At 42.5% G+C, this 26,179-nt stretch overlaps 2 protein-coding genes across 2 annotated transcripts in view; one reads left to right on the top strand and one right to left on the bottom strand.

The window, feature by feature from the left end:
- On the bottom strand, positions 1-15,542 carry LOC106146571 (the record flags this gene model as incomplete). The annotated part of the gene is given in 6 exon segments (XM_013504024.1): positions 1-460; positions 1,657-1,757; positions 14,585-14,667; positions 14,742-14,906; positions 15,003-15,126; positions 15,484-15,542. Coding segments are annotated over 6 exon segments (992 nt in total), but the record flags the coding sequence as incomplete, so codon positions are not given.
- A 4,010-nt stretch (positions 15,543-19,552) lies between these two features.
- Positions 19,553-26,179, top strand: part of Wnt8b (wingless-type MMTV integration site family, member 8B) — a 20,940-nt gene continuing 14,313 nt past the window's right edge. Inside the window, exon 1 of the mRNA XM_005403912.2 lies at positions 19,553-19,653. Coding sequence (XP_005403969.1) covers positions 19,586-19,653 — 68 coding nt within the window. The 5' untranslated portion in view covers positions 19,553-19,585. The remainder of the gene's footprint in view (positions 19,654-26,179) is intronic.

The raw sequence follows: 26,179 nt of genomic DNA, 5'->3' as shown, positions 1-26,179 counted from the left end.
CCTCGCCGCTGGAGCCGGCCTGGGAAGCCGCCGGCCGGCCTGTGGTGGCCCCGCAGCCGCGAGGGACCCGCAGGCCGTCCTTCCGCACGCGGCCCCGCGGGCTCCCCGCGGGGACCGAGCGTCCAGGGACAGAGCCTGGCTTGGACCCCAACTGGACGGCTCTCTCGCTGTGGGGCAACACGGAGTGTCCTGACCTCTCTGAACCCTACCGGGCAGGGACTGCACACACCCCGCCTCTGAAGGCCGCTGGAAGGGTCCTCCGAGCGCGCTGCCTGGCCCTGCGGTGGAGCTCGTGTGCCCCGAGAGCAGTGTGGCAGGGCCAGAGTTGGCTGCCTGCTGCCTTCACCTCTGCGACGTCGCTCCTGTGGCCTCGTGGTCAACAGCTTTGCGTCGTGTTCTTTCCTGGTCCTAGCGTTCCACTTTGACAGCTGCTTGGCAGCAAAGACAAGGTCCTTTCTCCCTCCTCAGGCATCATCTCCACCTCCCCGCCCGTCTCAGCAGTGGTTTCCAGTGTTGGAGAGCAAAGCGCACACAGTAGAGGGGGAACGCAGCACTACGCCATTTCCTGAGAGATGCTGAAGTGCTTCACTTGATGCAGAGCCCTGGAACCCTCAGTTTAAAGCCTTCTCGTCCGAACTTGGAGAAGCTTGGTCTTAGCAGTAATTTGCTCTGGGGTACACACTCCAAAGATGCCAGGGCCAAGCAGTCAGCAAGTAACAGGCAGAGAGAGGGATGAAAACGCCCAGTTTACCAAACAGCCGGGAGGTACATGCCCTTCCTCCTTTACCTGGTTGAAGCGAGATTTAAAAGCATTTGAAACAATTTGCTGGACAAATAAAACTTGCCTCTGAGCGCAGAGAAGGAGTGGGACTTGCTCAGTGTGATTCAGGCTGTGTTTGAAGTCCAGCCAGGGCGCCCCTCCTTTGGCTCAAGATTAAACCCCGGACTCACGGAAACAGAGGAGCAGTGCTAGGAAATCCCAGGCCAGAGTGTTGCTTTGCCTTTGCTAGGCCCCAAGCAGGATTTGTTTACAGCAAAGTCTGCACACAAACGCGGTACGGCCCGTTATGGGCCTGAGCACAAGCTGCTTCAAGTCACTTGGAGCACTTCCTGCCCTGCAGGAGGAGTCCACTCAGGACTGTGATAAGTGGCACAAGCTCTTAGGTTGTACCAGTCCTTAGAGACACCCCCTTACTTGGAAAACAAAGCTGTGAGATGGGCCTCTTGTGGTACCTCCCCTTCTGCAAAGGGCTTGTGAAAATGTAAAAGGCCGTAACCCCTTTGGAAGACTTGAGCAGACTCCAAAGCTCGGCATACACATACCCAATGACCTATTCCATTCCGTTTGTCCTGGGCCATGCCCATGTCTGGCACAGCTGGGATCTTGACTGTCTCCCAAAGGCCCAAGTGTCACTTGGCTTGCTCAGTTGGTGCTACTGAGTAGTGATGGAACTTTTAGGAGTTAGAGCCAATGGCAGGTCCAGTGGATTATGGGACCCTTGGCTCCTTCCCTGCTCTCCTTTTGTTCTCTGCCATCAAAGGATGGACGCAAGAAAGGTACGCAAGAAAGATCTAACAAGTAGTTACAGCCTAAGGGTTGTGAAAAATAGCGTATTACCTCCTTCCACGCCCTCCTGCCTTCATGTGCTGCCTCACTTCGGCTCAACGCAGAGGGCTCATGGAGCGCGGATAGAAGCTTTTGAAAGCACATCCAGAGCGAAGCTTTCCTCTTTATAATGCATTCGCTCAGGTTTGTTCTATAACAGGAGATGACGAGCACAATATCCACTTGGCTGTACTTGTTTTATTTTCTTGAGACAAGGTCTTGCTGTGTACTTCAGACTGGCCTTGAACTCACTGTGTCCCAGGCTGACTTCATTTTTTTGTGTTTTTTTGTTGTTGTTTTTCTTTTTGGTATCAGGAATCAAACTCATGACCTCAGGCTTGCCTGGCAAGCACTTGTGCCACTGAGCTATATCCCCACCCCCTGACTTCGAACTCACTGCAATTCTCCTGCCTCAGCCTCTTGAGTGCTGCAATTACAGGTGTGTGCCACCACAGCCAGCTTGTAACTGCTTTATTTGTAATTGCTACAAAACCAGAAGCCCACCAATGTCCACCAAAAGTTGAATGTGTGAACAAAATGAAAGGTATTTATACAATGGAGTATTACTGAACAGTAAAAAGAAATGAACTGAAACAACCACATGGGAGAATCTTAAAATTTTATACTGAGTAAAAATATCCAGACAGGGGCTGGGGATTTAGCTCAGTGGCACAGCCCTTGCCTGGCAAGCGCAAAGTTGTGAGTTCAATTCTTGGTACCTGGAAAAAAAAAATCCAGACAAAAAGAGTACACAGTGCATGATTCCACTTATAAAAAATTGTAGAAAATTTAAACTAATCTGTAATGAAAGAAATCAGCTTAGTTGCTGGAAGGATGGACCGGGAGGCTGGAGTGAGGGAAGCAGGAACTGCAGAGGCGAGAGGACCCTTCGAGGGGTGAGGGCTGCCTTCTTCGTCTCACTCGCTGTGATCCACTCACAGGTGCATGTCAATGTCAATGCTTACCAAGTTCTAGCATTTATTTATTTATTATTTTTGGCTTTTTGAGACAAGGTCTTGCCATATGTAGTCCAAGCTGGCCTTGAACTCACAGCAATTCTCCTCCCTCCGCCTCCCAAGTGCTGGGATTACAGGCATGTGCCACCATATCCAGCCACACAGTTGGCATTTATTCTCTTTTAATTCATCTTGTGTTATAGCACATCGTGTGTGGTATCACTTGCCATTTGTCCATTCTTTATCTCGCCACGAATGCCAACTGTGTGACCAGGGTCAGTTTCCTTCTTTGCAGCTCCTCCCCCTAGGGCAGAGACAGTGTCCAGTACCTCATGAGCTGAGCTCTGTGGAGAGTGGGTGAGTGAACCATATTCAAGCAGCCTGTCCTTCCCTGAGCTAGCTCCAGAGAAGATGTTGCCATTTTTTGACAATGGGGTCCAGCACCAGTAACTTTTTTTTTTTTTTTAATTTTAAAGAGTAAAAGAAGGATAACATAGTAATGGGGGGGGCTTACCAAATTACAGACAAAGTGGTAGGAAATTATCAGTGGTTGTTGTTTTACATAGTTATCTACAAGATGGTTTCTCAGGAAAACAAATAGACAAATAATAGTGAGTTACAGACAAAAGAGGTGGGAGATTATCCATAGTTGTTGTGCTATACTTTGGTATCTTCAAAGAGGCTTCTAAGGAAAATAAATAGAGCTATACGTGAGTGACCAATTGAATAATCATTAACTATTCTCAATGGTTGTTGTAGGAAACACATAGTAATAAACACACATCCATTTACAAAATAGCATAGGAACAATAGAAACATTACAGAGTTATGGACAAATTAGTAGGAAAATATCAATGGCTGCTGTAATACATGGTGGGATCTTCAAAGTGGTTTCTCAGGAAGACAGAGGTTAAAAAGAAAGATCTAACAAGTAGTTACAGCCTAAGGGTTGTGAAAAATAGCGTATTACCTCCTCACCAGTGACTCCTTTCACTGAGGTGTGACGGCTGGAAGGAAGGCCAGGATTGAAAAGAAGGACCGAGAGACTTGCACCAGTGTCCAGCAACAGGCTGTTTTCTTTTTCCTCTATAGTCATGATTACCCGGGACTCCTCCATGGAGATGACAGTCTGGCCAGAGGGAGAAGGCAGAGTATGCCCTGGGCCCCCTCATTCCTGTTGCACTAACTGGTGAGACGGGTCTGAGCTCTGGGGCCTCTGCTTCAGAGGGCAGACTGATCTCCAGTGGTCTCATTTGCATTCAGGGCATGGCCCAGGGGGCCTCTTAGGGCAGTTCCTCTTGAGGTGGCCTGGCTTTTAACAGTAGTAACAGATGAATGCAGTTGTTGAGTTCTTCTTGGGGTCCTGAGAATCAGACTTAAGGTCTGTTTCTCTTAGTGCTGCAGCAAAAGCAGCTGCTTTTTCTCAGTCTCTTTGTTTTCTCTCCTTGGCCTCCTCCTCGTCACTGCTATAGAATACTGAGGAGTCAGTTCTTACTAACATCTCAAGTGAGCCATCTGGCGTGAAAGCCATTTTTTGTAGCTTTCTCTCTCCAGCCTCCCATCTCATGGGACCCCACAACCATTTAGTGTCCTCTCCCTAACTGTCAAGCACCAGTAACTTTTACCTGTCAGCAAGGTCTCCTAATTTCCCACCCAAATCCTTCCTCTGGAGACTGCTGTCTCTTCTCACAGCCTAGTCTTCTGCAGAATCTTTAAGTTCTTATGGGGGTGGGGGGCTGGGGATTTAGCTCAGCGGCAAAGCGCCTGCCTGGCAAGTGCAAGGTCGTGAGTTCGGTTCCCAGTACTGGAGAAAAACCAAAAAAAAAAAAAGTTCTTATCAGGCCCTTTCAACATAGGCTGTGCGTCTCAGCACTAGTAACACTGCTGTTCTTGTCTGTTCTTTGTCAAAGCTCTGTCCTGAGCTTCACTTGCGAAGTCCAATATTCACCCAAATATTCCCACTCGAAATAATGGTCATGTAAGGAAAACTCCACTTATAAGTGCCTCCCTTAAAGCCAGCAGCTTTTACATCACCTTATTGCTTTATTAATCTCCTTTCTGCACGTGGCACATGCACTTTCACAATGGCCTTCTTTGAAAATGCTTGGATTGTCTCAAAAGTTTGTAGGTTCAAATGAGAAGGTTTGAAAGATCTGAGGAAAGCTGGATGTGGAGGTGCACACCTGTAACCCCAGAACTTGGGAGGTGAAAGCAGGAGGGTCATGAGTTCAAAGCCAGCCTAGCTTACATAGGAAGAACTTCTCTCCAAAAACAAAACAAAAGGTAGCTTAAAAACTGTGGACCTCGGAAAAGCTTCTCAACAGTTTGGCCACTCCACCAAAAGTGGTTGCAGGGAGAAGATCTGAAATCCCAATGGCCCTGTTCAGTGCTGAACTCATAACAGTTAAAGCACACCCTGGGCGGAGGTTATTAGGAATGAACAGAGTCCTGGGGAAACATTTTCTCAAAGTGCAGAAGGGAAAAGTGCGTAGAAGTGAGGATTGTGCAGACTGCGCTTGCCCAGGCTCTGATAGGGTTCAGTCTGAGTTAATCCATGGCTGGAAAACATGATCTGGAGCACAGGGTTCATCCTAGTGGGTTCTACTGGAACACTGGGTTCAGCTCCTGGCTCTGCCCACTGTGCAAACCTGGGCATGTTTTAGGGCCTTAGCCTCAGTGGAGGCACTCACAAATGAGGGCAATAACAATCCCGCATCCCTCATAGAATTGTGAGAATTAAGTAATTTCATCCCTATGACACCCTCCCTACAGCAATAGGAATTGCTCAATACATTGTCGTTACTATGTGAACTTTATGTTCATTAAATTCATTCAAGACTTACACTTTGTCAAACATTTTTATGCATTAAAGAGCTTTACTTTATTTTTATTCACTTACTTATTTTACTATGGAAGGACATTGTCTTGGCTGAACTAAAGGAAGAAAGACTTCACACCTGCTTTGGAATAGCTGGGGGATCAGAGCACACTGAGGTACTGGGAGAGGTGGCAGCTGCCGCCAGGCTTATGTGACCCTCTGGACCACAACCTAGGATGGAGCAGGTCGTGAGAGACCTCAGTACAGCAGGTGTGCATGAGTCCCTGCGTGAATGCTGTCAAGTGTGTACAAAAGTATCAGTACCTGGTCAGAGACACACAAGAGTCCAGTTGAGCAAAAAGAAGCTGTCATGTCCTGAAATGTGTTCACCAAATTTTCCCAGAGTTTAATGGTAAGTAAAAGGGACAGAGAAAGTAAAACATTTTCTCCTAGTGAGTAAGAGCAAGATAAAATCCAGATGAAAATTTTTATAGCTCACAGTACAGTACTTGCCTAACATATGAAATGAGTCTCAACTTATTCTGCAAGAATTAACACTCATACTTGTAAATCTCAAAGTGATAAGGAAACAAGATCACAGGAAGTGTTAGGGGATTTTCAAAGACAAAAAGTAGTCAAGCTAGTCATGTAGAGATGGTTAAACATGGGGGCAGAAACAAAAGCAACCTAAGGCTCATAAGATTTTTCAGGAAAAGCAAACAGATGTGAGTTAGTTTTGGGGGAGTCAATAAAGAAACATAAATTAGACATACCACTTAAAATTTAAGAAACCGGACATGGTGGCACAGGCCTATAATCCCAGCACTGGGAAGGCTGAGGCAGGAAGAAAACCATGAATTTGAAGCCAGCTTGGGCTACATAGTGAGCTTAATACCAGTCTGAACTTCATAGTGAGATCCTGTCTCAAAAAAGAAAATTTAAGAATAACCACTAATGAAAAGAATTAAGATCTATAATGCCTACACAACTAGACACAAAACGTGGAGTCAACATACAATAGAAGTGGTGCTGACAGAGGCGATGAATAAAGAATGAGGGAGGGCAAGTGGAAGATATGAAGTCAGCTAGGTGGAGACATCACAAAAAACACGAATGAGTTAAATTCCCATTAAACTGCAGGCTCTGAGGTGGGCTAATAATAGAAACTCTAACTGACAGCCAAAGACTATTTACAAGATTCACCCCTAAAGCAAATTAAAAAAAAAAAAAAAAAAAGGAAACCCAAGAAATTCTGGGAAAACCTACTCTTTTCTGTACACTTTCACATAACACTTCTGTAACCAGCTAGAGGGAGTTTTTCACACCCCACAGAGGTATCCTACAATTTAATTCAATGCTGACACATCTATCTGGAGTTAGCATCAGCTCCCACAAGCCTATACCCACTTCAGGTGCCAGTTCCAATCCCAGGCTGCTGGTACTTCTAACCTACCAGCTACGACCCAAGAGTTCTCACAGCCTCCTCCAGGGCTTTGATAACCAGCTAGAGCAGCTCAGAGAACTCAGGTAAATACTTTACACACATTTACTGGTTTATTCTTAAGGCCACAGCTCAAGAACAGACAGATGAAAGCGATACGCGCAGGCCAAGGTTCAGGGGCAGGCAGAGCCTCTCTGCCCTTCCTGGCTGTACCCCGTCCGGCACCGCCACGTGTTAGGGAACCCAGAAGGTCCTCGAATCTTAGTGCTCAAGAGTTTGTGTACAATTTCCTATCTAGCCCACCCCTAGAAGACAGCTTTCAAGTTATCTGGTCTTTCAGGTGATCTCCCTGACGCTGAAGGTATCTGGGGCTCCGCCTTTAGTAACTTCATTTGTATAAACTCAAATGTGAATCAAAAACATTGCTGTTGTCAGAGTCCAAGAGATTTAAAATTTCTGTGCCAGAAACTGGCATCAAATACAATATGTTTCTTATTCACACATATGATCACTAAGGAAAGAAGGCAAATGTATTATAAGTGAAATGGATTTTGAGGCTAAAACTTTACATGGGTCAAAGAGGAACATTTCATATTAATAAAAGTTCAAATCATTCTGAAGTAATGACCATTATAAAATTTCATACATTTAACTCATAGCTTCAGAGTTTATCAAGGAAAAAGAAATATAAGGAGAAATTTAAAAGTACATGATCATTATAGAGCCATTAACATATTTCTGAGAAATTTATAACTAAGTAAGTTAAAATACATAAAAAGCAGTGTAGACATAGATGCTTGACATAGATGTAGATGGCCATATTTATAAATATGTACAGGTATAGGGACATGTATGTTAGTATAAACCCATGTGTCTCTGTGCTTGCAGCACAGAGAAGGACCGGGGACAGTGACAGCAATGACCACACAAAGTGTCCAGGCCTTTGTTTCTAATGCCACTCTCCTGTGAGCTGAACCAAGGCCACTGGAAGAAAAGGCCAGTTTTAGAACTCGATCAGGAAATATATAAGATAAACTTGGATCATGTTGTAGTGCCAGAAAGTAAAGCCCTGCAAAAAAAAAAATGATAATAATAATAATAATAATAATGAAGAAAGCAAGAACCTATGAGTATAGAGGTCAAAGAGACACAGAAGCCAATCAGCAGAGCTCCCAGTGGTAAATCTTGAACAATTTGAGCAACAAAATAAAGAAAGCAAGAATGAATTATAATCAAGTCTATAAAATAAATATTTGTGAGTTCATACTGATGTAAATTAGAGATTGAATAAATAACTAGAGAAGAGACAATTCTCCCATGTAGGATTCCAAATAGCTTATGGGCTCTTCCTCCTCCAGGAGGCGGACAACAACTCCCCACTCCTCGAACGTGGGCCATGGACAGCATCTTCTTTCCAAAGATTACAGACAGCAAAGTGAGGACAAAGAGTACCCTTATATTTGAACACAGATACTTCTAAGAACAGGACCTCAGCCAGTTGGTCAAAGTCTGCAACACTGCTGGGCATGGTGGTGCACAACTATAATCCTAGCACTTGAGAGGCTGAGGCAGGAGAATCGCCCTGAATTTGAGAGCAGCCTGGGGTACATGGTAAGTTCAAGGCCATCCTGCATTACAAAGTGAGACCTTGTCTCAGAAAAAGTCTACATTAGTGATGATAATATTGACAGTATGCACTCTTAATAGGATAGGACAGAAATGGAACTTTATGCTGTTGTTTTCCTTCCCAGAACCAGTAACTCCAGGCTAATCAGAAGTAAAACATTAGACAAATCCCAGTTGAGGGTCATTGTACAAAATACCTGACCAGTACTTCTCAAACAGTCAAGACTCTCAAAAGCAAGGAAAGTAAGACAGACTACCAGAATCGAGAGGGCCAGAAGGAGGCATCACAAGTAAATACAACGTGTTATTTTGGTTGGGACCCTCAACCAGAAAAGGGACATTTAGGTTTAAATATATGAATAACCTGTGGGTTTTAGTTAGTAAAAATGTACCATTATTGATTGCTTAATTTAGCAAATTATTTTAATGTATTATTATTGAATGCTTAATTTAGCAAATGTATTTCATTAACATAACATGATAATATTGGAATAATGAATGCAGAGTATATAATTTTGCATAATATCTCTGCTTTTTCTTTTTTCCAGTACTGAGAATTGAAACCAGAGTCTTTGGACTCAGCTACAGCCCTAGCCCTTTCTTAAATTGTAATTTTGAGACAACATCTCACTAAGTCACTAATGTACCCAGAGTCGCTTAAACATGCTATTCTCCTGCCTCAGCCTCCCACATGCTGTTGCCACTCCTGGCTTGCACTTTTTTTTCTAAATCTAAAACTTTTCTAAAAATAAAATTATTTTTTAAAAAAATAAATGACAGGGCTGGGGATATAGCTTAGTGGCATAAGTGCCTGCCTGGCAAGCGCAAGGTCCTGAGTTTGATTCCCAGTACCAAAAAAACCCCATTTAAAATTAATGACAAACACACATAAATACACATAACAAAAATTTCATGCTACATTTAATAATTTCAATCTAGAATTTCCACTTCTACTAACACAGTGGACTAATACCCGGAACAACCACCTTATTGAAAACACTGTTAAATGCTGGGTAAAATCTTTACAAGCATCTTTATTAAATTCAATGAGCTAACAGGATAATAAGGAACAGCCTAAGGTCAAATAAATAAATAATTGAAAGCATTAACCTAAAAAAGGTAAATTGAGTATAAAGCCAGATTTTGCCCCAAAGACATTTGCTAAACTTTGGCAAATCCAAATTTTGTTTTTCAGAATTTAATGGATTACTGAGAAAGGATACAAAGGCTAGGCCCTTCCTACAGTGGAAAATCTAATTTTAAAAAATTTCTCCTTCCTTCATAAAGTTGTGACTACTGAAAGATTCTACCCCCAATGTAAAAGTAAATTAGAAATAAAATAAATCCATTTTTCACATTGAAAGAAATTTTTCCTGTCTGAGACTATAAAAAATTGGAATGATTTTCCTAAGAATCCCCCAAATATGCAGTCTAAATTTGCGTATTTAGGTAGTTGGTCAAACCTGAAGTCAAAAATGTATTGTATTGTTGTCTCTCTCTTTTTAATTTTAAAGGGGAAAAAAATAAGAATAAAACAGAGCTTCAAACCAGGCTAGTAGGAGAGTAGCAATAATTAATACACTGCATGTTGTTATTTTCACAGCAGTTTCTCAGATTACAAGATAATAGGCATGAAGTATTGTCCAAACAATATAAGCTCAAACCTTTCTTTTCAATGAACTAAGAGAAACTAGCTGTAGTACTAGTCTAACTACCTTGTGTATATATCTCTTTTCCTTTTCCCTTTCTTCCTTTTCCCTTCCCCCATCACAATTGCTCTTTTCTTTTGAACACTTTCTTCCCAATTCACAAAATCTATTGTATATTTTGGATCTTATTTACTCATTCTGTTTCTCACACTAGTGAGACAATACAATGATTACACATGTGGTTATGGCTTATTTCACTTATGAGTATGGTCTCAAATTGCATCCATTTACCTATAAAAGTCTCCAGTTTATCCTTCTTTATGGCTGAGTAGTACTCCATTTTATTTTAAAAAATCACATCTTTTTTACCCATTCTCCAGTTGATGGACATTTGAGTTGTTTCCAAGATTTAACTACTACAATTGTGCTGCTATAAACAGGGATGCACATATATTGCTGTTGTATGATGTTTTTAATTCTTCTGGGAAAATGCCCAGAAGGGGAATAGCTGTGTTGAACAGGACTTCTAATCCTAGTTTTTAAGGGAATCTCCACGCTGATTGCCACAGGGATTGCAGCAGTCTACACTCCCATCAAAAGTGAAGAAGGGTTGCTTTTTCCCCACAGCCCCTCCAGAATTTGTTATTGATTAATTTCTTGTTGATAGCCATTCTTTCTGGAGTGAGATGGAATCTCAGTGTTAACTTGCATTTCTTGAATGACCAATGATGCTGAACATTTTTTTCATGTGTTATTTGCTGTTTGTATTTCATCATCTGAGAAGTGTGTATTCATCTCAGAAGCCCATTTTGGATTGAGTCTTTGAATTTTGGGGGCCTGATTTTTTTTCAACTCTTTGTATGGTCTAGATATAAGTACTTTGTCTGAGGGGCAACCAGCCATAATTTTTTCCCACTCTGTGAGTTGTCTTTTCACTCTGTTGGTGACTTCTTTTGCTGTGCGAAAGCTTTTTAAAGGTTTTGTTTTTGTTTTTTGTTTTTTTTTTTTGTTTTCCGGTACCAGGAATCGAACTCACGACGTTGCGCTTGCCAGGCAGGCGCTGTGCCGCTGAGCTAAATCCCCAGCCCCAGCTTTTTAAAGGTGAGAGTCCATGTGTTGATACTTTGTTGTATTTCCCATACAGTCTGAGTTTTGTTCATGAAATCTCTGCCTACATCTATGTCTTCAAGATTTCTGCCTATTTTCTCTTCCAGTAAATCTAGTGTTTCTGTTTTAAGATTTAGATCTTTGGTCCATTTTGACTCTACTGCATGGTGATAGACATTGGTCTAGTTTTAGTTTTCAGCATGTGGAGAGCCAGTTTTTCCAGCACCATGTATTAAAGAGGCTATCTTTATTCCAGTGAACATGTTTGGCCCCATTGTCAAAGATAAGGTAGCTGAGGGTGTTTTTAGTTGCATCTGTATCTTCCATTCTGTTCCACAGATTCTCAGGTCTGGTTTTGGGGGGTTTGTTTGTTTGTTTGCTTTGCCAGTGCCATGCTGATTTTATCACAGTAGCTTTGTAGTAGAATTTCAGGTCAGGGGTTGTGATGCCCCCTGCCTTGCCTTTGTTGCCCAGAACTGCTTTTTTTATTCTAGGTCTCTTCTGGTTCCAGATGAATTTTAGGAATGTTTTCTCTAGTTCTCTGAGGTATGATAATGGTATTTTGATTGGAATTGCATTAAATCTGTGTAACAGTTTTGGAAGTATGGCCATTTTCACTATGTTGGTTCTTCCTATCCGTGAGCAAGGGATGTCTTTCCATTTTCTAATATCCTTTTCAATCTCCTTTTTCAGAGTACTGAAAATTTCAATGAATAGATCTCCCTTTGTTAGACTGATTCCTAAACATTTCAATTTTTTGGATGCTATTGTGAAGGGTTTGATTTCCCTAATCTCTCTCTCAGTGAGTTCACTGTTTGTGTACAGGAATGCTATTGACTTTTGAGTGTTGACTTTGTATCTAGCTACACTGCTGAATTTGGTTATTAAATCTGGAAGTCTTTTGGTGGAGTTTTTGGGGTCTTTTATGTAGAGTATCGTGTCATCTGCAAATAATGATAATTTAGCTTCTTCCTTTCCTATCCTTATTTCTTTCTCTTGTTTAATTGCTCTGGACAGTGTTTCTAGAACTGGACTGAACAGAAGTGGTGACAGTGGACATCCTTGTCTTGTTTCTGCACTGCCCTTCAAAAAGTTTTCATTTACAGTAAACATGAAGTATATAGGAATAAACCTAATACAATAAATACTTCTAAGGCCTTCTGGAGACTATTATCATTTTTCACTGGAGTTTTATAATGTTTTCCAATGAGGTCTCAAGGCTAGTATTTCCTTTTTCTGATGGGAACATGTCAACAGAATATTTTTGTTGTTTTCCAGTGTCTGGATTCTGAATCTTGGAGAGGTTGATTTGTTGCTGTTGCCATCTTCCCAGAAGCCTCTGAAAGTATTTTTGACGATAACAAGGACTTACAGTCCTTTACCGTGAAGTCGTTAAATAATTTGTTGTTTAAAATGTCAAGAGATTTAAACTGTCCACTTCTGAGACTGAGGTGGCAGCCGAGTTCCTGAATGTGGTAGTGACTCACCTTGACTCCCACCTAGGTGCCAGACTGTAGTGCTCAGCAACTGCAGCAGGGCCCATTTCGGTTTCCCATGGCTGCTGTAACAAATTACCACCAAAATGGTGGCTTAAAACCACACACACTGGGGCTGGGGATTTAGTTCAGCGGCACAGCGCCTCCCTGGCAAGTGCAAGGTTGGGAATTCGATTCCTGGTACAGGAAAAAAAAACAAAACAAAAAAAACCACACACCCTCACTGTCTTACAATTCTGGAGGCGCAAGTCTAAGATCAGTTTCCACAAACCCAAATTCCAGTGGCAGCAAGGCCACACGCCCTCGGAGCTTTGGGGAGGTCTCTTTCCTTGCCTTGTGCAGCTTCTAGAGCTGCCCCCTCCCTGGTTCATGCCCCTTCTCAGCTTCAAGGCCAGTGCTGGCGCCAGCACATCTCTCTGCTTCCTCTGTCACAGCACTTCTCACTCTGCAGTGAGATTTCTCCTGCCCTCGTCTTGTATGCACACTTTCACACTAATCAGGCTGAACAAGATTAAGCATAAGTAAAGGTGTGGAAAAACAAGGGCATTCATGCTCTTGTGGGAATACAAATTGGTGTGAACACTGGAGAAAAACATGGCTGGAACTAGTAAGGTTAATTAACACATTTTTGGGCCAACAACTCCATTTCTAGTTATGAATTCCACAGAAACTCTGATATGTGAGTTCCAGGAGACAAAACTATTTGGGGAAAAGAAAACCTAAATAAATATAGTACATTCATAAAAGGACTGCTGAACTAGCATTCATGTATCTACACAAATAAATATCTAAAGAAGAAAAAAGTAAGGTACACAGCTATACAAAACATATAATTACATTTGTAGAAATTTGGAAAACATGTAAGTCATGTTAGACACTAGATATAAATACACACACATAAAGCCTGAGACGGGCACGGGACTCACAAGCACCGCACTCGGGACGGCGACGTGCTGGGGAGGGGTGATGGGAGCAGAGCCGGGCTGGAGAATGCCACCTGGGATGTTTCGTTTTGTTCTTAAAGATTAAGCAAAATATTTAGATTTAATGAAGTTGGGTAATGGATACAAATATTTGCTATGTGTTAGTTTTGAATGGTAAAAATATTTCACAGTGTTTTGAATTACTTAAGTTTTCAAGTAGAAAACCTTTAGAAGCTGATATTTGCAGAAATAGTGGAAAAGGTAACGTTTGCCCCACACCCTCCATAACACTGACACTTAGCATTATGGGGTTTCCTATGAATCCTGGAGATAATTTCAAAATTGTAAAATGTTTCATGGCTTAGAATAAGATGAAATTCCCCTAGTTCACTTTAAAAAGTAGGATATTACTGCTGAAATGAAGTAAAATATCTGAGATAGTATGTTAGTAAATTAATGCAGAATAAACAACAATCATGAGCAAGATAGGTTCATCCCAGGAACCCATGAGTGGTGTTGAATTAGGAACTATACACATTAAACAGTAAAGACACATTATCATCTCAGTAAATACGCCAGACTATTTAATAATATTAAAACCTCAGCAAAAATATTTAAAAATGTTATCGCCCTCATAAAAGGTATTGATTCATACCAAACATCTCATTTAATGCTGAAACAGTTTAAGGATTTCCACTAAAATAGGATAAGACCAAGAGGCCTACTACAACTACTGTTACATTCACGTTTCAGCAATGCAACAAAAAAAATCAAGAAATAGAAATATTGAACATTCGGTGCTACCAAAATATGCAATATGACTGATGTCCTTGTAAGAAAAAAAAGGCGGGTAACAGGCACACAGGGACGATGCCTCGTGGTGCCAGAGGTGGCGCTGGAGCGCCGCTTTCACAGCCAGAGCTCAGTGAGCCAGAGCAAGGACGGGCGGATTCCGCGCCCACCCCGCGCCCAGGAGCCAGTCCTGCTCCCCTTTAGGTCTGGACTTCTGCCTCCAGCACGCACTCTGGCGCTTGTTGTAGCAGCCCTAGGAAACGAATACGCCGCACAGATTAGTTTTCTATAGCAATGCTATCTCAGTCTTGACACAGTTCTTCCAACCTTGGCACCCTTGAGAGCCGTGGAAATCGCACGTCGTGGCTTGCACTTGGAACATGCCCCACACGCGTGCGCTAACAGGTTGGTGCCAGCCGATGGGCTTCCGGGGAAGTGCCAGGGTGGGAGGGCTCGAACTTCAGTGGGTCGGTCCTCTGATTTGGCCATAATCTGACGGCGTCACCGGGAGGTGGTGGAGCCGTGGGGCGGGACCTGGTGGAAGGAAGTGGGCCGCAAGGTGCCGTGGGGACTACACCCGGTCCTCACCCGCTTCCTCGCTGGCTCTTCCCTCTCTGCGCTTCCTCCAGGCTGCAAGGAGAGCAGGGCCGCCACGCTGTCGCCTGCTCCGTGTTCGGCTTCCCCACCGCCCAGGGACCGGAGCCTCCGAAACCTGCGCCAAAACAAGCCTTTCCTCCTTTAAATTGCTTTTCTCGGGGATTTGGTTACAGTGAAGAAAAGCTGCCTGACAGACCCTGAAGTAAAAGGGACCCAGTTAACCAGGAGCCCTCTGCCACTGCTGAGTTCCTGCCTACACTTTCCTTGCAAAGAGAAGAATTTTGAGTCAGGGCCGTTGACCATGAAAGATCATTGTCACAAGTGATGCTGCTGTTCAGGATTAATTTCCAGCACTGCTTTGATTGAACCAAAACTTGTGCTCACTTCCGATGCTGTCCATCCACTACTGCAGGCCCTTTAGACTTCTCTGAGTCTTTCTCCCCGTCCTTTCTATTTAGGAAGATATTCTCACCCAGAGTCCCGCAACAGGACTAAGCTGTCTGCCTCTGGTGTCATGCTCATGTAAGCCATCGTTTATCACTGGCAAAATACAGCAAAATGCAGCCTCCAGCCTACAATTTCACTCATGATGATAAAATCCAAACTCCTCAGCAGGAGGCCATCCACACCTCCGCCCTATGGGACCTTCCTAAGCCTCCTTCCTGCTCCTTGCCACAGAGCAGCCGTGGTGGCCTGGTTATGGTTCTCCAAAAGTCCGTGATCGCTTCAGAGGTGTGAGTCATTCCCTCACGACAGAGCCCCTTCTCCTCTGTCACTACTGATGAACTCGTATCTAGATTCCTCTCTTTAAACTCAGCCACACCTTTGCATTTCCCTGGAAGCCTCTGCCTCTCTCCGTTCCTGCTGCTTCCACAGCCCCGGCCCCATGCCTCTCTCTCCCTTGGCACTTCTGCGTGTTCACGTGTCTGTCCTTCCAGGAGACCACCAATATGGCGGCAGCCTTCTCCAGCACCATAGTTCAGATCTTCTTTTTTTGTCCTGCTTGTTTTTGTGGGGCTGAGGACTAAACACGTGGCCTTGCATTACTAGGCTTGCACTCTGCCCTGAGCTGCATCCCAGCCACATAATTCAGTGTCTTACACAGAGCAGATGCATCACAAGGAATTTAGTTTTCATCAATCAAATACATAGACAAATTAACATTTCCATGTTCCTTAAAGAAAAGTACAAAGAAGACACTTCAAAGCTATCAAGATTGAACAATATAGTATCAGGGCATTAATAATAATTTAAAAGAACTATATTGCTAGAAATATTGCTCTTCTTCCCCATTCCTTAATTCCCACGCTTTGAGATCTAAAATAACATTATAAAGCAAACACCTTCAGAATGTAAATGACAACTGAGGCAGGAGAATCACAACGAGTTCAAGGCCAGCCTGGGATACATAGTAAGACCCTGTCTCAAAAAAAAACAAACAAGCAAACAAAAAAAAAAAACAAAAACATGCAAAAAAGGGAAGATAAGCTAGTGTTATGTCTTGTGTCTAGATATCCCCTTAAAGGCTCTTGCAGTGCTGGGTGGGGCTTTTTCAGAGGTGGCTGGATCTAGAGTGTGTGACACTGGGATTGATTCATGGAGCAATGTTAGGATTAAAGGCAGTAGGATTAAGTGAGTGCTACCCGCCCTAAGTAGCCCAGAGAAGATATAAAGGAAGAAAAAGCTGCGGTTGTCCTCTGCTTGCTTTCCTGCCTTCTGCCTGCCATGGACTGTTTCTCTTCTGTGACGCCCCTCTGCCATGTCCCCCTACGTTGGAGGTGGCCAATTATGGACTGAAACCTCTGTAAACTGTGAGTTAAATAAACCTTTCCCCCTTAAACTTTGGGTGTCAGGTATTTTATCTCAGCAATGAAAGGAAAAACAACTAAGACTAGGATAGAAAAGATTAAGAAATTTTATTGTAAATGTTTCCACACATCAGTTGCTAGTATAAAATCCAGGAGGAAGGGCTGGACATAAAGCTTAGTGGCACAGTGCCTGCCCGGCAACTGCAAGGTCCTCAGTTCAATTCCTGGTATGAAAAATTTTTTTAAAAATCTAGGAAGTCTAAAAATATCTTATTTTCAAAGAGCTACACTTGTGAAATTTATTGAATAATGTAATATTGCTCCTTCTTGGAGGAATGATGCAAAGGTAGTTTATTGTTATGTGGAACTTCTAACTTGAAGGCACCAAGAAATTCCAAACCTAAGATTTGGAAATGATGAGAGGAGATTAGAGGATTATAAAATTGAAAACAAAGTACAGTGTAACTTGTGGTTCTACTTATAACTATTGTACCTAACCACTGAGACTGACACTTTTCCTCAGTAAGTCTAGTTTTCATTCCCCAGTATCAAAGTGATTGAAATGGCAATAATTAAATCAAAACTGAAAAAACCTAAAAGGTTGTCAATTCCTTCACTAAGCTGAACACACCCCAAATAGTTAGTAAAATATGAAAATTACTTGCATATCTGAAAATTTATACTATCCCAGCCCTTCACAGAGACAGAGAAAGACAGACAAAGAAAGAGACAAAACGATTGATTTTTAGGCCCTAATATAGAGAGCTATATACAACTGTATTATTAAATAAGCAAAAGTATTCAAAAATATAATCCACATAGCCACATTTCTATAAAAATGTTTATATACGTATTTATATATGTATATTAGAAACTTGAAAGACTATTTAAAACTTAACAGTTGTTACCCTGGAGGGTAGAAAGAGGGCCATTCAAAAGGACTTGCCCTCTGTTTATTCCAGGCATGGCAAGGATTTTAGAATTAAAATTATTAATGTTTTACAAAACAATAAAATATTAAATTTTTACTTTGTGGGCTAAATTCTGGGAGAATGGGATGTTACCCCAAGGTACTTACTTTATTTTTGTAAATAATCTTATTGATACATTTTAGATGGGAACTCATTTTTTTTTTTTTTTTGGTTTTTCTCCGGTACCAGGAACCGGGAACTCATTTTAAATCAGCTCTTTCTTTTCCCACAAACTCTGTCCCCATCTGCTCAACCTCCTACAGTCTTTCCATCCCTAGGAATTCTCTGGTCAAGTAAATGTTGAGAAACTTTCTGCTGCTTCTTCCCTTGCAAGGACTCAGCTCTGAGCCTGGGGTCCGTCTGTGGCTGTCTTCCTGCAGGCAGAGACAGCGGACACAGAATTGTTAATTACAAGCCCAAGGCTGACTGAGTTCTTTTTTTTTTCTTTCTTTTTTTTTATTTCTGACTGAGTTCTTCTCACAATGAGATTTGGAATCCCAAGAAAGAACTGGTCTGGAGGATTCCAGGTGGACAACAATGTTATCCAGTTAAAATACTGAGGGCATGGCCCCGCCTCACCTGGCCTGGATGAGGTAGACAATGAAGTAGTTTAACAACTACTTTCCGGCTTGGCTGGCAGAGTGGATCTGGCCAGAGAGGATTCTGAAGCAACAGGAAGAGCATAATACCTGGGGAGCCAGTAAAAAATGATATGGACCTTAAAATAGATGTGGACGTATGAAGTACTTTGGAGCCTTCGGAGGAGCACCCACACTGCGGCAGGGTGACCTTTCCTCCTGGGTCAGTGGAAGGGACGGCCACTCAGAAGTGTGAGAAGTCTTGGGTGCCCTCCCGTTTCCAATGGGTTCTCAAACAGGTGGGATTCTGAGGCTTTTCTGATTTTTGGAATGTCATCCCTTCTTTAAAACCACCTTCTTCAGAAAACTTTCCCTAAATAAATCTAAATGATTTATATGTTATCTGTAGCAATGTAGTAGTTCATTAAACTACATCTTTTCATCATCACCTTACTAGATTGTAAGTGTCTTTAGGGAAAAAATCGTGTTTTGGTTTGTCATATTTTCCACAATACCTAGTGTGAGGCTGAGAATGTCACATGTCGTCAATAAATAATCGGCTGATGGAAAAGTTGAAAGGAAGAAATCGTCAGGCTTCTTGAAGTTTCCTAACTTTCTTCCCAATCTGTAGACAATCTGTAGCTGCGTTCGTTCTCAAAGCAGAGGGCCTCAGCTTCACCCAGACCTGGTATGTTTTCCTGAGCAAGGCTATCCTGAATGCAAATTCAGTCTCAAAGTGCTACAAAGAATGACCAAGAAAACACAGTTCCCTCTGAACCCCCTTGGGTACCAGGCTTTCTGTGTGTGCGTGTGGGTGGGGGCGGTGGTGATGTGGGTGGAGAGGAGAGAGGCTGCAGGCAGTGATTGTGTGGAAGGGATTTGCTGTGTCCCCCTTCTTTGTCCTCTTTCTCCCCGTCCCCTTCTGCATTTGTCTGGGAGGATCCTGGAGTGCTCTTTTGATCGACTCAATCTTTCTCTGGCACTTGAGTTCTGATTGGCTGAAGGACTTGGGGCGAAAAAACTTTAATTAAGTAGATAATCTCCTTTTTGGAGGTTTGGCAGCTCCGTTTCACCTCCCCTTAACTCTGTTTGGGATCGCTTACACACCAGGGAAGTTGGGCTGAGGGGCATTCCATCCCACCGTCCCTGAGGAGAATACTTCCCACCTTCTGTCTCCCAGTTTTTCAGAAGTTTCTCTCTGCGTTACTCAGAAGATTATGTTTCTTATGAAGCCTTCTGTGTTCATCTTTCTTTTCACCTGTGTCTTCCAACTCAGCCACCCCTGGTAAGTAACCCAGTCTCCTACCTGGGACTGGGAATACGTCAGTGAATATTATATGTGGAAAAAGCTCATTTTCATTTCCAGAAATGTAGGAGGCCTTGAGAGCTCTCCTAGGAAAAACTGTCCTATAGAACAGGGCTCCTCCTAAATTGATGGCTGATTTCAGTAAATCTTTAGGACCTTCCCCAATAAAAGGAGTAGAGTAAAAGATGGGAGCGTCTTTTTTATGAATTACTGTGACAAATATTCTAAGTGATTTTTGGAGAAATGGACAGTAGCCCTGTATACCAAATCCTGATATCATTGTGGACAAGAGGAAGTACTTTAAAAGAGGTTCTAATATGTGCTCAAGGTAAAGGCTGGAATAAAATTTGATTTTGCACTTTCCAACTTATCTCCAATTTCTTCAAAATATATTGAGCAGCTATTTATGTTGTCACTTAGTAGACAGTTAAAATGTATTTGAACTACTATATTGGTATTGGATAAACAAACATGCTTGAAATAAAATATTTTAAAAATCCAAGCCTCTACAAATATATTTAATTTGTACAATTTATTTTAAAGTTTTTTTAATGTGCTCAGAAAATAAAACAATGTATGTGAAAGTGTTTTTGCAAACTACGAACCATGGCATAAGCCATAGATAATATTATCCTCCTCATTTAGCTCTTAGAAACTGCACACAGTGTCCCCATACATGCAGCAGATAATGAGCAGGCATACGACAACATCCAGAAGCAACTTGTGAAGAGCATGTTGCTGAGTGTTTGCAGTGCCCCCCAGTTCACATACAAGTTCAGACTCTCACATGAGCTCTCATCTGACCATCTACTTAACCAGCATGCAGATCCAAGTGCTTTGTAAAATGTCCAGGAAGCTGGAATAGAGATTCTTTTGCTGAAATAAGCTTCTGGTGCTAATTGAGAGCATATTTTTATCATAAATGAGACTTGCCATCTGTTTAGAGGGTTAATTTCAACATAATGTCAACCTAGTACACTATCTGCAAGTAAATGCGATAATTTGCAGAAGCATAAAGTAAGGGGTAAATTCTTAAGTGTAATTTTAATTGAACATTTCAACATTGAAAAACTCTCTTCTCTCGCCTTTATGAGAACAAAAAGACAAAAGGGACGGATGATTTCAGAGCATTTCTACTGATGCTCAGGGTATTCTTCAGCTGATTCAGTATCAGCAAAAGAGAAACACGAGATTCCTTTCCCTAGTCACCAGGGCAGTGTGAAGAATTGCTCTATAAAATACCTTTACTGTGTGTTCCCTTCCCTGCTGGAGGGGTCACGTTCACTTCATTCCCGTCCTGACACAGCCCCTCTGAAAGGTGGCTGGGCTGCTTGTCTGTCCAAATTCAAGTGTCTGGATTCAAAAAGAAAGAAGAAAGAGGAGATGTGAAAGAAGTTCTAATTTAGAGACAGGGTCTCAGAGCTCCCTCTTGCCTTGCCTGTGTTGGAGCAGAAAATGTGCAAATTTCCTGTGTATCGCAATTAGATTTTAGTTGCTTTTTCTTGTAAGTCTCAATTTGAATTAAACATTTGTACTTTGTCCAAGATTTTGGTCTTTTGGTAGCATCTGAAATGTGAGTTTTAAATTTAACACTAAGCCTTGGTTATTCTTATAATGAAACAATCAAGGTTTTGCATAAGGTCATCTCCTCTTTGTGCCTGGAGAAAAGTTTGACCAACCACAGCCTTTGAGATGTTGCTCTTAATACTTCATTATCAACCTTTTATGCAAGGACCTCAAAAGCATTTAACCATAGAGAACCACAGTTTCTGCTTGGCTGTTCAGATGTAGGCCTGCCTGAAATTGCTGTCTAAAAGAGTCCAGCAGCAGCAATCTCTGGGCTTGAAAAGGAGTGAATAATAATGACATTTACCCACAATATGTTGTTTTACTGAGCAATTCAGTGTAAGATTAATAATAATTATTATTAATAGAAGAATTTGCCAGTTTCTTAATGGTAGGGCACTTCCAAGAAGGATTATCTTTTGTAACTTGAGAAAAATGCTTTCCTTTGTTTTTCTTAATCTTTATGGCTCCTAAAAAATATGATGGGGGATATGTAAAACAGCCAAGAAGATGGTAATGGTTATAATGTGGCCAGAGATGAACCAATGTGACTTTTCACTTGCAATATGTGTACTGATCTGGAATGGACAGACCTGTATATAATGTTTTCCCTTAAACGTTAAGCCCATTTTACTTGACATAATGTCTTATAATCATTTAGAGGTCTTGCCCAGCTCTCTCTCTCTGTCTCTATCTCTCTGTCTCTGTCTGTCTCTATCTCTGTCTCTGTCTGTCTCTCTCTCCAAATCAGAGAGATGTAATAGGATGTAGAGGTAATCTATGCCTTACTCTTGTTCCCCTTTTCCTTTCCAAAGTACATATTAGTGGTTCAAACAGGGTCAGTTTCTCTTTGGCAGTAGAGCAAAAATTTGTCTGAAATATTTGGATTTTTAAAGCAGTATTTGAAAACCATCATTGTTTGACTGTCAATACTTAAATTTTTAGAGTAAATTTTCTGTGGATAGTAAAAGTTCATTGGATAATAACATGCCAGAGCCCTGATTCGTGCAGGAATTTTTGTCTTTGCTTTTTGCAGTGCTGGGAAAGGAACCCAGAATCTTCTGCATGCTAAGCAAGTGCGGTGCTGCTGCCCCAGCACGGGAGTCAGTTAGTATACGCAGGTCTCTATGCCCATATTCTCTCCCAGCATCGCTTATAGAGAAAACTGTTGCTCTCCATGTATAACTACTACTATTTCCAAATGTATAGAGTGGACAGTAAAATATGAGTTCATTTAAAATTATTGAATTCATAAATTTTTTTTCATGTAAATATTTTCCACAAAGATATTAAAAGAGTAAGTTCAAGCAGGTGAGAGTCCATGAAACTTGTCCCATTTAGTAAAGGATTCTCCTCAAGGAGGTTGTGGTTTCTGAAATTAGGGGAAAAAAAGATGTGAGGAGCTGCTTTGGAGTCTGGAAAGCAGTAGTCTGATGTAAAGGATGCGCTTGCAGAATGACGTCCTGGGTCCATCAGAGGTGCAGAACCTGTGCAAGCCTGGAGACCTGTAGTGGGCCCGACGGGACAGATGAGCAGCAGGCTGCAGCCAGGCGGCCAGCTCAAGACAGGACCAGGGCAGCTCCGGCCCCAGTCTCCATCTTCCTGTCATGCAAGACAATAATGACGATTATTATACTAATTGTTAACAAAACTGATGAGCTTCTGGGAAGTGACAGTTCCCTCAGCTTTACTCATGAAACTGGGTTGTGTGAGTGATACTCAGAGGCACATGGTCACTGCGTGTGTGTGTGTGTGTGTGTGTGTGTGTGTGTGTGTAAAACACTATCACATGCATAGGATCTCCAATTTGTGATGCTGCACAGAAAGAGGGCATGAAAAAGGGACCAGATGCAAAAGAGTTTTAATCCAAACCCTTCCTCTTCCTTGGAGATTACTCTTTTCTTCTTCCCAGCTGGACATGGGTTTAAAGCTGGCTTGTATCAGGTAATACTATTCTACCATGGATTTAAAATAAAATTCCTTTATACAGGGCTCAAAGGACTAGTTTCTATTTCTATCAGAAAAGCCAAAGAGAATTCATATGGCTTAGGGAATGAGGTCAAGACAACCTTTCTTAGGACAAATCCTTATTTTTCTGAAAGTAGATTTTTCTTAATAAGCAATGGACCAGGTCCTTTCCTGGGTGGACAGTTGGGGGAAACTCTGAGCGTGGTTCCCATCATGTGTTCCCCTTGCCTCCCACTGGAAATACACCTAGACTCTGAGGATTCTCAAAAGAAACTTCCACACGCTGTGGACTCTGCAGCCTCATGAGCCAGACTTCTATGGTTTGCTTTTCTCAGTCTGTACTGCAAACCTCATTATTGACAGTGACATTTCTCTGCATGCTTCTTAGGCGAGAGCTTTCTCTAGGCCAAGAGAAAAATCAGACCAGAAGGGGTCATTTAAACTCACCATTATCTGACCAAGTTCACTTTCTAAATAAGTTATGTCCCCAACTTCAGGATCCTCTGGTACCAGCACATGATGAGGCAGTGTTTTGGTGCTCCAAGGAGGTCCATTGCTCAGTCTTTCTGTCCAACTCCGTGGGTAAAATACTTTCTTCTGCGGGCCACATGTAAACCATCTGCATACGGAGGCGTTTCCCTGCCATTCAGAACTGTGGTTTCCCTTTGCTGCCACAAACCTCAGTTCTTTCGCTATGCTCAGCCTGGGAAGGCTCCACTTCCTACCAAGATCCAAGAAGGGAGCGGCACACCAATGGCTTGTCCACATGGCTCCGTCCAGCGCTTCTTCCCTTCATCCAGGGCATCTGTGGGGCCCAGATTAGTATTTCAGGGGTGTTTTGTTTGGCTTTAAATCTTATATTGTGGAAAATGACTCTTTTTTTTTTTTTTTTTTACAAAGATAGAGCAAACAGATGTATAATGACCCCCTTCTCTCGGCTTCAGCCGTTATCAATCCTTGACAGGGCATGGATGAGTGTTTTCAAATGCATTATACCCTTCTCTTAGTTTAAGCCACCCAAACACTGCCATGGCTAGAATGGGAAGACAAGGGACAGGAAAAGGACTCTTCTTGCTGTCTTGAGATCTACGGTGAGGAGCTAGGATGGATCTTGGGAAGTATTTCACAGAATGACTGCCACTGTGGGGGAGGTGAGGGATCAGATTATAAATCAGCCAAGCAGGGTGAGTTATTCGAGTACAGGTTTGAGTGTCTTTCTGTTTTAGCAGTGGCTGGTTAGCAAAGGCAAGAGGGAAACCATTGGATGGAGAGGATAAGGAGAGAATCTTTTACTAATCATTTGGCTTTTGTTCCATTAGGTACTGAGAATGCTGTGAAAAGACCAAAGCCTATTGAGTTTGTTACCTTGAACTGCTCCCCTGAATGTTTTACAGGACAATTCTCAGGGTTACCATGCATACCCACCCCCTGATACAGAAATAAACTGGAGTTGCAACCATCAGTGCAATGGAGAACATGAGTATTTTCAAAAGTCTAGAGTACAGGATTCAAGGAAATAAAACCAGGAAAAAACCAAAATTCCATGGAGACACTGGGAAAAGTTCCTGTGAAGCCAGGCTTCGCAAGGCTTGGCCTGTTCCTTAGGGGACCTAGCAGAGGGGAGACAAGCAGCTTGCACCCTCATTTAAATGCTAAGTGCTGAAATGCCTTTCCATAACTCAGTGTTTCTCAGCAGAGTTTGTTACAATACACACAGAATGAAGGAAATGAGGACAAGGAAAGACAGCCAGTTGTTCTGTGTACCCTGGCATGCAGAGGACACGTCCCTTCCAGGTAAAAAGGCCATCCCCAGAAAATGGGCAGCTCCCTTGGGAAGGGGTCTGCCTGGGAGGGCTCGTCAGGGATCCGTGCCTGCGGTTGTCCAGGGCTGTTTCCAGGTCTCTGCCAGTTCTTGTTTGGTAAAGGCTGTATCTGAGATGGTGTGGGATTTTACTAGACAGTTAATGCAAAGACTGTTGCTAAAATGGACATTCTTTGTAAGCTTTTCTTTTTTAGCTAACTGATTGACATGATTTTTTTCATGTATTAGTGCACTTCATTATTATATAGAAAATTCACATTTATAAGGCACTGATTATGCCTGAATTAAGTGCAGGGGGAACTCTCCTTGAAGAAAGAGACAGAGTTGGAAGAGATAGAGTTTGTTTGTTTGTTTTGTCTTTTTGAGACAGATTCTCACTTTATAGCCCAGGCTGGTCTCAAACTCGCAATGATCCTCCTGCCTCAGCCTCCCAAGTGCTGGGATTACAGGCGTGTGCCACCATGCCCAGCCAAGAAGAGATAGAGTTTGAATAGGTGGGCTACACAGGGGACCACAGCCCAGAGCTACACTCCTTCGTCTCCCCTTTATGGGCATCTTGGAAAAGCCTTCCCGGCCAGGCTCCATCACAGCTGTTTCTCTCCTCCTTCCTCACCATGCCACACCCCTCGCAGGGTCCACACTGACTGCCTTCCCTTCCTACTTCTCCCCTCTCAAGTGGAGCTTCCTCCTACCCTCAGGAAGGAAATCTCTGCTGACATCGCTCCCCTTGACACTCTTCTAAGTAGATGCAAATCGGTCTTTGGAAATCTGAATGCTGTACTTCTCTTTTCTTCTCTTTTCTTTTTTTTTTTTTTTTGTGGTACCAGGAATCAAACTCAGGACCTTGTGCTTACCAGGTAGGTGCTTGTGCCACTGAGCTATATCCCCGGCCCTGTACGTCTCTTTTCTGCAAGACTTCAGAATTCTGCATCTTCTACTTCCTGCTCCCTTTGCCCAGTTACATAAGAAAAGGCCTGCCGGGCATGGGGGTGCACACCTGTAATTCCAGCACTTGGGAGGCTGAGGAAGGAGGATCCCTGAGATTCAAGGCCAGTCTGGACTACACAATGAGTTTAAAGCCAGCAGGATCTACATAGTGAGACCATGTGTCAAAAAAGAAAGAGAAAGAGAAAGAAAGAGAGAGAGAGA

Source organism: Chinchilla lanigera, unplaced genomic scaffold (assembly GCF_000276665.1).
Source record: "Chinchilla lanigera isolate Chin_1 unplaced genomic scaffold, ChiLan1.0 scaffold00084, whole genome shotgun sequence".
In the NCBI taxonomy this organism is placed as follows: Eukaryota; Metazoa; Chordata; class Mammalia; order Rodentia; family Chinchillidae; genus Chinchilla; species Chinchilla lanigera.
Note: the sequence above shows the minus strand (reverse complement) of the source record. Positions and strands in the feature narration are given on the sequence as shown.